The sequence below is a fragment of the Perna viridis genome, chromosome 3 (assembly GCF_037379345.1).
Source record: "Perna viridis isolate PV_CMFRI_1.1 ecotype Kerala chromosome 3, ASM3737934v1, whole genome shotgun sequence".
In the NCBI taxonomy this organism is placed as follows: domain Eukaryota; kingdom Metazoa; phylum Mollusca; class Bivalvia; order Mytilida; family Mytilidae; genus Perna; species Perna viridis.
The window spans coordinates 22780056-22792214 of record NC_142447.1 but is presented as its reverse complement, the minus strand read 5'-3'; the positions used below and the strand labels follow the sequence as shown (position 1 = coordinate 22792214).

The 12159-nt window shown below is 33.2% G+C and overlaps 1 protein-coding gene across 2 annotated transcripts in view; it reads right to left on the bottom strand.

The window, feature by feature from the left end:
- LOC148621476 (uncharacterized) overlaps positions 1 to 333 on the bottom strand; it is a 31696-nt gene extending 31363 nt beyond the window's left edge. For both annotated transcript variants that reach the window (XM_088575929.1, XM_088575930.1), the window contains exon 1: positions 166 to 333. In XM_088575929.1, coding sequence (XP_088432055.1) covers positions 166 to 208 — 43 coding nt within the window. In that variant the 5' untranslated portion in view covers positions 209 to 333. The remainder of the gene's footprint in view (positions 1 to 165) is intronic.
- Between the last annotated feature and the right edge of the window lie 11826 nt (positions 334 to 12159).

Here is a 12159-nt window from a genome sequence, read left to right as displayed (position 1 = left end):
CATACAGTGGAACCGATAATTTATGAGCTTCTACACCAAATAATCCTCAAGCTAAAATGCATGTCACCGGTCGATGAAATTAGGACTGACAAAACAACATGTACATCCATTCGTACATGTACATATGTAGGCTCTCTCGTCATATTAAAAGGTAAAGAGTCTTACCGTACAATATAATTAAAATGCCGTGTATAAGTCTACACCGCATCCTTGCAGTTCCGTTGGAGGTATGGATTTTAAACTCCTTACAAAAATTAAATCACCGGTACTGTGTTAATACTTATTACTACAAAGGTAAACATTACTATTCCAATCGTCATCAATTTCTTTGTTGTCACGTGACGTTCTAGCGATATATCCGTGAGATATGTTCCGCTTTCGCCTCACCAAAAGATCAATTTGTTCAAATTAGTGTAAATACTAATAAGGAAATATTAAATTGAATTTTAAATACATGTAGGTCTCTTTTTTCTTTACCTATCCAAATAGTAAACCTTTATTCTTTCACAATATCGAAAATTAAAGGACCCTGTCTACATTATTAAAATTCAGTTGAGCTAGAAAAGTATAAGCAACGCCAAGTTCTAATATTTTGTAGTTTATTTTTGTTATTCTGTCAAAAATAAACAAACAAAAGTAGATATATTATAAATAAATTATACTTCCGTGAAATTAGTTTAGCTCTATAAGTCAGCTTATTGAAAATAACATAATATTCTAGCCAAATAGTTAAGCGTAAATTTGCAAAAATAAATGGAAATATTCAAAAATATCAAACGATAGAAGAACGTGAGGGCTAAATATTTACCAATGAGTGACAGGTCAAGCAATTCCGAAAAGAGTCTCGCTGGCTGGCCTTGGAGGTGGTCGGCTCCAATAATTTCCAGTGATTTTCTGTGTGATCAGACAATGTCTCTAATAAAGGGGGCGGGGCCAACCCCCCTTAGATCCATCTATGCTGGCAAATGAAAAGAATGAATCGAACAAACGCGCATTTTCAGTCTAATTTACTGTGAAATATTCATGACCTCCCCCATTTTGAGTGTGTGGTGTGTCGGAGTGGCCAATATTTACTGGAGGCTTGGATCGGTGCATTTCATATTCTCATTTAAAAAAAAAAACACTATACTAAATTATGGTTGGAGGGCAACAAAAATATATGAAAACGATATCTATATATAACCAAAGTAAATACGACATCTTAGACAAAATTATGTTAACGAATTAATACACAATAACAAACTAGAATGAAAAAGAAATACACAGGAAACTTAACGTGGACTCCCAAAATCGGGAAGGTGAATCACACACATCAGTACTTTTTTTTTCTAAAAAGGACCAACTGTGTGTCACGGAAGGAAAACTACATAACAAATCATAAGAATGTAGACCATAAATATTCATGACTTCTAACTTCAGTCTTTTTATAAGTCTCTTTTAATATCAATAGAAAAATACATTACGGAAGTGTATATGTAAAGTATTTTTCTCAGTGTTTTACTTTCTATTTCAACAATATCATTAACTTTCGAAATAAATAGTTGTTGGGTTTCTTGTCATACCCTTATCTTTATTCATACCAACAGCTATGCCTGTCATACCGACGTTCGTAAGTTACATCCAATGCTATTTTGTTTGTTTTGTGGATTTCACCTTGACATACAAGTTAAACCAAGGTTTTTTATCCATAAACCTTGAAATTGACAATGGATAAAGTGTTGATAAAATGTAGATGCTAAAATAAGGTTAGAAGTATTGATTTTGAGTTAAGTGAGAAAATGAAACTCAAGATAGACCACTGAACTATACATGATGGTCCCCGATCGCGATCAAATAGATAATGCCCGCAAGTTAAGAATTTTCATTATATCTAAGCAATTCGTTTCCATCTTTGAAATTTGACTGGGTGTTTATGATAGTTGGTATTAAAGATTTATGCGATGTGAAATGAAACTTGTTACAAACACGTTTAATGAAATTGCAATGAAACCAGTTCTAAAACAAATATCGATGTTATGAATTGTCATATGAGAATCATAAAAGACCAATGAAATTCGTGTGTTAAGTGTATTGTAGCGTCCCAGACGGCATCTTGACACCGCTGCCTGTCTGCCTGTCAAAATAAAACGTCTGTAAAAAACCAGAGCGATATCACTAAAATACTAATGAAGAGGTTTTTTTCTATGGGTCGAATGATTTCTTATTTTTATTTTCATAATTTACATTCTTGCAGCAGAAAAATAAAAAACGGAATGCTCTGTAACATCCTTTTAAAAAGAAATACTTTTACTTTTCAAATACATCCCAGTATAGTTTTTACATTTATCTCGAATTGAATCACTATATATATTTTTCAGACCTTTCTATACGTTTACATTATTTTCCCTTTATCAATTTGATCCGATGGAGCAGTTTCGCGAATAGAGACGTCACATTCCGAGACGTATAATCTCAGAATGTGACGACTCTATTTTGCAAAGCAAATTTTTAGTCGTACCGCTGTAACATCTATGGCAAAACCGCCTGTACATAGTCCAGCGCCCTAGACCACCCGGCCAGCTAGGCTATATAAAAATATAGCTATTGCAGGGTATAGCTTATCTGGTCGATTGGTCTAGGGCACTAGACTATGTGCTGGCGGTGTTGCCATAGATGTCACAGCGGTACGAGTTCGAGTCCCGCGGAGGGAACGACCAAAAATTTGCTTTTCAAAAATTTGCTTTGCGAATTTGACAGTTCTAACATCGTTGGGAATTTTTCAGACCTGTCTGTACGTTTACATTATCTTCCATGTATCAATTTGACCCAATGGAGAAGTGTAGCGAATAAAGTCGTCACATTTGACAGTTCTAGTCTAATTTTGCATGATTCTTACCAAGAAAATTTTAAAAGTATTTTGATACTTACAAAGACAGCTAAATAATTTAATAAACATTATTTCACAAAAGTTGAAAGTAGCAGCACTTTCTCGTACACCTTACTGTTCAAAATTTTTACAAAAATATTTTTTTTTGTAAATTATTATTCTACACTCGATATGAGTCTTAATCTGAACCATTCAATATCGAAAATGACAACGTTTAATGTAAACTTATGAGTCTAATTGTAATCATAGACCCTTACGCCAAATCTCAAAAAGAAAAGCCATTCTTAATCATTGTGAACATTTTAAGGTAGCTGTGTTGTTATAAAAAAGAAAATAAATAAATCTTTTATATGATAGCAATGTCCTCCCAAACTTCTTTAAGTAAATCAAGGAAAATCAAACACGCAAATAACAAAATTAACCAGTTATCTCGGACTTCCGTATCATTATCTCGGATTATCAATTTATCGTGTCCGTTGTGCAGAGCATTTTTATGCTGCGTTGACACGTAATGCGCATTTAATTCAAATTGTCAAATTCACAGTGCGTCAATGACCATTTTTAAATACGTCGTTGACATTCACAAGTATTTTTAATTAGCATAAATGCACATTTGAATTCGCTAAATGCGTTCAGACGCGTTAAAACGTTTTATTGACACTGAATTATTTTTTTAAAGAATTTACATGGCATTTGATATGTATCTCTTTTTTTATTTCATCTGCATTATAGCGTCCGTGGTGGCGAACACCATTTAGGTTTTTTTTCTTACATAGAAAATGGGCAATACACAGCGAAAAATAAACGTTCCTGTAAGAGAAAGCGTGGCCTATTTAAATAGTCTGAAACATCGAAATGTATTTCATTGCCGATTGGTGGTTTTTACGGTCTTGACTATCTTACGGATCTCTCACGACCGCCCCTTACGGGGATTGTGTTAGTAGATGTCTGATAGTAGTTGGAGGTTGCGAAGCCCAGCCTTCGGGATACCTGATCGAACTCAGAGTATGTCCTACTAGTGACTACTCACACACCCCATTGATTTATGAAACATCATTTATAAAGTGGATTATCCAATGAAATTAGTGTATTCAATTGTATACAAAGTAATTGTAATTATTTGGACATGTACGAGGAGGGTGTGATGAAACTTCCAAACTTCCATGATATCGGATTATTTACTAGTATTTGAGATAATAATTATTACGTTAGTTCAATATATAATGGTATCACATCTCAAAACCTGTTGTAACGAGTCAACTATCCAAAATAACAATGTGATAATCCTAGATAATTTTCTGTAATAATCCTAGATAAGGTTCAAAAGAAAAATTAGGTTGGAAATAAAATAAGGGATTTCAAAGAGGGTAAATTCATGGATAAAACAACTCAATAATGTATAAACTTGTGAAGACAACCACGAATGACCAAAACAATTTAAAAAACACATAGATATCCCACAAGAAAGTCGGAACGACTCATGTTCTCCGAAAGGTGAACAGTTCCTTTTTTCTGAAAAAAAAACACTGACCGTTCTGTCCAAATGAAGCACATGTCAAATAAAGAAGAAGACAATCTTTGACAATTGTAGTGCATTAGTCATTCTAGAAACAGATAGGCCAATAACAACCATCTATATTAAGTCATAGTGAAGACCGAAGAACTTCCAAAAAATGACTTCAGACTTATGACAAAATATTAATGTTCCAATATTTTCTGTGTAGGCCACTTACCTCTTGCAAGAAAAAACTGCATATTGACAACAATGTCTTTCAAAACGTATGATCTGTGAAATGTATGCATTCCAAACACTGGGGCAGCTGAAATTTTACCACATAGAGAAGGACAGATTTAAAAAAAATAAGAATAATAATAATAATAATAAAAAACATTGTACAAGGGATCTGAAATATAAATGATTCAGAAATTGCTTAATTCGGAACTAATCATTTTGGCCTATTAACGCAGGCACAGAAAGGAAATTTCGCATACCCTCACTATTCGAGACATTATCCATAGTACACAAAAACCATGCGTATTAAAAAAGTTCAGTCTAGCCTAGTAAAAACTATAATAAATTTACAGTTAGTAAATGGAATATCTCTGAACAACAATGTATATGTGTTTCAATTAAGGATCTCCGATTTTGAATGTGTAGTTCTTGTTACATGCATTAACACGAGTTTTAATACAAACAATCTCGTCAAACCCCGAATCCAAATTAAATCATTGGAAAACTTTCTAAAAATTCCATTTTTCAAGGAGAAACAAAAGCAAATATAGCTCTTAGTCGATAAATGTGAAATTTATCGTAAATAACACTTTGTTAGTCTTGTGTTGAGTATAAGAGTAATCAAGGGAACCAAGATTCTAGCGGAAATCAAAAGAATGTAATCCAGGAACAAAGACCAGACATGGAAAACACACAAATGCAACAAAGAACATACAGTTACTAAAATAATACATACAAAGTAACAGAAGTAAATGAGCAACTCGGACTCCACTAAAAACTGGGAGCATGGACCAGGTGCATCGGTAGGACAAACGTCCTCTGCTTTTCTTGAAACACCCGCCGAGTTGCTCATGAAAATATGAAAAGAATCCGATCTTACAGATCTATCTGTTACCCACTGTCTATTTGATCTTTATTGAATATCGCATTCGACAAGACTGGAGACTGATACAATACAGTCATATATTAGAACGGGTCAACTTATTATTCATGTGCACTTTCCTCTATTTTAAAGGGTGACCCCCTAACAATTCCCAATTCTACAAAAATAAATAAAACAATGGAAATGGATGCACCTATTAATATTATTGTCTGCTTAGTATTCCTATTACACGTGTTATTCACATCTTTCCAATTTAAGAACAAAATATATTGGCTTGGGTATCGATGCAAAATAACCGCGAGAACAGTCAGTCACGAAAATGATGGTACAATTTTATCTTTTATAACTTAAATTATTCCTATAAGAAACCGCCTAGAAAATTTCAAATATGAATTTTGGAAAACTTATCAGATAAAAAAAATGGATCAATATACATTTCCATGTTCGTTTATTAACTATTATAGAAATGGTCAACGACATTTATTATAGTCCCTTGAAACGAAGAATACCTCATATATAACTACATTTGTAATTTCAAACCTTTTAACGTTCATTTAGTTATTTAGTAGCAGTCTTTCTAAAAAATTTAGATAAAATTTATAAAAGGTTGTAAATGAAATTAGCACTTTGTAAGCGTTATCGTTCTTGATTGGTTTGATTGGGTTTATATTAGTGGAAGAAAGAAGTGTAGTTTTCTCAAAAGTACAGATATAAATACAGAAAGGACTGTTGTCCCCTGAAAAAACAGCATATGTAGACCAACAAAACCATCGTCTGAACCATGGCTTTTTTCGACACAATGAATCACCTTACCATAGGTAGTGTCTGAATTTTATATGGACTGGTACTTAATGAAATAGACTAAAACATTCCATGATAACTGGATAACTTTCAAAGCCATATACATTAATAAAAACAAGAGTCATTTTCAAGTTCTTCATAGGGTTTTGTCCTTTTTCTAAAACTTGTTATTCTTTTCCACCAATTGCTAGGTCATTTATGAAAAAAAAAATCTGAATGGCACAAACGGTGGAATTCGAAATGTTTGCATTCATTGTGAATTTTGATTTCTTGATATAATAAACTTTATTATTTTACTTATTGTTTTCCAACTTTTTACAAATAAATTACGGGTAAATGGTATAGCACATTGTTTAGCATTCTTTTATAGTTTAAACAACAAAACCTTTCATGTTAAATATTTATTAGCTTGTTGGAAAAAACTTATCTGGATGTTGTGGCAACGGTAATTGTAATTTAATTGAACGTAAAAGTAAGACGATCCTAGTTAGAATAAGAATTACGATATTCATCATCTGAGGACAAAGACTAGCAGTCTTTATAAAATTCAGACAGGTGATTCATGCAAACCAAAACCCACCGAATTCGGTGTTATTTCTTGTTCAGAAACAGTTACTAATTACATAAACAGTCTTAGTTTTTCCTTTGGTTGTTGCGCTTTTGAGATAAAAATAATATAGATTGTACATGAAATTGGCATTTTCAAGAGTTATCGCTCTTGATTTGGTTTGGTTGGTTGATATTAATGGGATAAGAATTATTTTTGAATAAGTGCAGATTTGAATAGAGAAATGATTATCGCTATTGTGAATGTATTGCATATGCAGACTGAAAAAGCATCGATTGATGGGTTTTTTCTACACCACAACTAAATCAAAGTAACTAAAAATATACCTACAAACTGAAAAACAAATAAACCTGTACTACTCTAAAACTGGGAGTATTGACCGGATACAAATTGTATCAGTATTGTAAGGGTCATCGTTGGTTTTTAATTACATAATAACTTATTATTTTTATTGAAAGAAAACATTCAGGTTCTTTTTATTTCTTTTTATTTCTGGTTAAGACGGCAGAGGAAAGCGACTATTTGAACATTTTTTTTTTCATTTTGTACGAGTGAATAAGGCGTTTATAATTTAAGAACATACCCACTAATGTAGGTGACCCCAACTCTGGCAAAAGCTAATTGAAAAACAAACTAAACAAAGAAAAAGTTAATATTTTGACTTAAAATGTTTCATTCTGTGTACTGTTATAGACCTTTCTTCAAGAATTAAACATTGTTTATTATGTAAGTTGTCCATTTGAATATATAATTATATATATTAAGTGCCTCACCAATCTCTACTACAGTGAAAGTTGTCTAAACCGGACATTCCCTAAAGTACTTGCGTACCAGATTAAAAGTACTGTGAACCTTTAAAAACCAAACCGCTGTCTAAACCGAACAGACACTACAGTCCAAAGCGGTTCCGATTTAGTTAGGTTTCACTGTAACTTGTCATTGTATTCGTGTTTGTTTGTTCTTTACTTTGTGTTTGTTGTTGAAGACAATCCTTTATTATTGTTCATATCGATGAAGTCTTGGATCTTAGCGATTGCATTCATGACAAAATTAACGGCCATGAATCTCTTGCCGTCAGATATGAAATGGTATTATACACACATAAATGCCTTATGTTAGGGTATTTTAAATATATTTAAAATAACAGTTGGTATTGATTAGTCCCAAATCTGGAACATTTTTATCGGTTGTATGATCATAATGTTTTACAACTATGAATATGAATTTGCACATGTAACTCACTGTATGATAGTTGAAAATGAACAAATCGGAAGTATTTGCGTGTTTTAACAAGGTTTTCTCGTTATTAGTTTTATTTCAAATACTTGAACTAGAACTTGCTTTGTACATCTTCTGGTTCATATACAATAACTCAAAGTCTTCAACAAGAAATATTGTACTTATGAAGTCCTATCGTCGAAACAAGTGTCATTTTAAAACCGTTAAGTACAAAGTTCATTACAGAAATCTTAAATATCTCAGTAACAGTGGCTTTATACAATGATTGGTAACATATTAGTGCCGTTTTGATCCATGTGTAATACACCGGCTTAAAATATTGTTCAAATTGGACAATTCACGAAGACCATCATTTTGTAGATATACTGAAAATTACATATCAAAATCTGTATCGCATGCCGTATTAATCCGAGACTTCTATTTCATCCCAAGGGCCACCGCCCCGCGATGTGATATAGGTGGAGGGTTGACACCACGTGTGACAGATTTTGTAATGTCATTTTCATTATATCATATTTTAACTATACTTCAAGTATGGTCCGTGAAGGGGTTGCGATATAGGGTATGCGATTTAGGTCAAGGGGTTAGATATGGAGTATGCAATATAGGTCTAGAGGTGTGATATGAGGTATGCGATATAGGGCTTGAACAATAACTTATAATGCCTATATAAAAAACGTAAATTTTAATCAAAATATATAAATGATATAATTGAATATATATCCAATCAAAGATTTGACGCATATACATGTAAATATGCTTCAGCGCTGTTACAGAAAAAGGAAAAAGGGTGGACAAGAAGCAGGTCGCTTATATAAAGTGCTGACACAAAAGGCATATTACATAACCTATTTGTACATTTTTGTATCAAAACTGAAGATATATTTATGTGTCATTGATCTTAATTTGAAACCCCACATTAAAAAAACCTTGCATGTTTAAGGAAATTTCTTCCCCGTTTCGAATTTTATATCAATTTTAGCGTAACACAATAACTTAGTATTCTAATATGATAAAATACAAACATTTGAGGTCACACGCGTGATTAGCCATCTGATTCAACTTGTCGCGGTAAAAAATAGAAAATCCGGACTGGCCATAGTGTGCAACGCATGCCACCTACTGATTTTATAATTTTGAATTAATGTAGTGTCCCACCCACGTCTTCTTTTTCTGCATGCTGTTCGTACAACAGACTGTTTGGGCTTTCTATGATCGTGTTGTAAAATGGGGAGAACTACAGTTACTATCGTATCATAATCGAAATAAATTTCGGAGTACTGGTATAATGATTAACATTGTTTTGCATCAGAATGATCATTTAGGTTGTTAAATCACATCTTGCTAGAATTTTTGACAATGATTTTTGTAGTAGTCTACAACAAAAATCCTTGCTTTTGACTACTGCCTCTATTTTATCTGTTCGATAATTTTGTTATTGTCCTTCACTCGTAATTTATAGTCTTTAAAATGTTCTTAGTAGTATGTTCTTTCTAGTCTACTTAGATTGACAAATTAGTTTTTAATGACAATAATGTATGTTTCCGTAAATATGACTGGTTTTTGTAATGTATTAAATATTTCAAGGCTAAACTAGGTTGTCTTAGGAAACAAATCAAAGCCTGAGTAGACAAAACTCTGTCTTGTAATATCCTCACACTTTATTATTTGGGCTACTCAAGAACATGCACGAAAACATTATAAAAAAAATATTTGGTTTAACATAAAACCAAGTCGAATGTTTCCCCATGTGTGAACGTCCCGAATCTGAAAAAAATAATCAGAATCTCTGGATGTACGCATTCCTATTTCATGAATAAAGCGTAAAAACTGGGCTTGCCGAAGAATAATTTTAGATTTTAGACCCTGGTGCTTTTAAGGAGTTAACTTGAAAAATATTAGCATACAGGGTCCATTAACCAAATGCCAGCATATGCTCACAAAAATTGACCGACATTTTAATAAAATTGGAACAGAGCAACAACCGTGACAAGATTGAAGTCTTTAAAGCCGCTAATCTTCAAATATTCTATGCCACTGATTTTGGCTGACTTTCAACATGCGAAATGGCATGAAAGCGATATTCTCTTAAATCGGGTGACTCGAATGTTTTCAATCGAAACAACTGGTCACCCGGAACCAGATTAAACAACTGGCAATGACAATCTATCCAGAGTTAGCGGTCCTTGTCACATCTGAGAGATCAACGGAAGATGACTCTTTGCTATATATAGATATCGGGGAACCTGATAATTATGACCTATACAGTCAATTGTAACGTGCCCCCGTGTTTGAATCGGGAACTGGGTAATATTACATAAATTCAATGCTAACCCATCATTTCATCTTTTAATGTAAACTTCCCGTTCGCATACAAAAAAAAAAAACAACAAAAAAAAAACATAGACATGTGTATGCTATTTTATAAAAGAGGTACATTTTATCTATATTTGAGTCGCTTATGATGTTGACCTGGGAACCACATCAGGAATAAGATTAAACAATTGGCAAAGAAAATTCATAGATGCCGAGCCCCTGGTAATGTATATGACCTAGTCTTGTAACGAGCTCCTGTAACTGAATCGGAAACTGGGTAATGTTCAATAGAGTAATCTCTTAGAGTAACCTTCAATCTCAGTTTCCGCTATATAGATGGCGTATTATGTTTAAACAATCCTAGTAGTTTTGGGGATTTGATACATCGCATCTACCCCAAAGAACTTGAGATACATGTAAAGGATACTACAGACAGTGTAAAGCCAGCCTCATATCTTGACCTACACTTAGAGATCGATGGTCAAGGAAAACTATTAACCAAACTTTACGACAAAGTTCAGAATTGTCAACTTTCCTTTCATCTGTGGCAATATCCCTTCAGCGCCTGCGTATGGAGTTTTCATATCACAGTTCATACGTTATGTCAGAGCTTGCTGCAACTACCCAGGCTTTTTGTATCGCGCTAGACTTCTTACAAGTAGGCTTCTGGGACAGGTTGATGTTGCTATATGATTGAAGTTATCACTACAGAAGTTTTATGGTCGTCATCATGAACTCGTTACGGTGTATCCATCTGCACCATGAAAACTGATTTGTTCAACGTGTCAGTTTTTCTTTCCTCTTTCGTCTACCCCGGACTTGACTTTTTATGAGCAACTCGGCGGGTGTTTCTAGTAAAGCAGAGGACGCTTACCGTACCGGTGCACCAGGTCCATGCTCCTTAGTTTTTAGTGGAGTCTGAGTTGCTCATTTACTTTAAATGTGTTACTTTCTGTGTATTATTTTAGTTACTTTATGTTATTTATTGTGATTGTCTGTTTTCCATGTTTGGTCTTTGTCTGTAGATTACATTCTTTTGATTTCCACTAGAATCTTAATTCCCTCTATTACTCATTCATATTCTTTTTAAATCATTTTTTTTTTGTTTTAACATTAATAAAACTTGATAATGTATTTATGTTCACAGATCAAATCAATTCGCAGGTTCGGTTACCGCGCTTGTTTTTCGAGCTCGAAAATATAGCAAAATTAATTACCAAGCGACAGAATTACCTTAACATTGTAAGATTTCTAAATGTTTTAATGAGGGGAAAAGAATGGATTCAAAATGAACAAGGACAAAGAGGAACTGTGGAAAAGTTGACAAATTCAGTCGATGATTATTTTAGTTATCGTTATCAAAAGGGGAACTTTGTTCATTTTGTTTTGTTTTATGACTGGTATAAACGACGGAGAAAAAGTAAGAGCTGAAACTGTTAAGTAGCTGTCTTTGTAAGAATCATGCAAAATCTGAAAAATGTGATACATCTCAAAAAAGGCTGCATATTTTTACTTTTGTAATTAAGTTGTTTTATGGGTCTATACTATGAAATATATAATTATTCATTCAAATCTGCCTGCTCTTAGGAGATAACCCACATTGAAAATCCAGTAGATTCCATTGTATTTTAGCGCCATTTACAGAGTTATTTCCCTTAATTTTGAAATTTACATTGCATTCTCTATAACTTTTATCTCCTAAGAACACGGGCTATATGAAAAACCACATATCAATTTCTGTTTACTATGACATT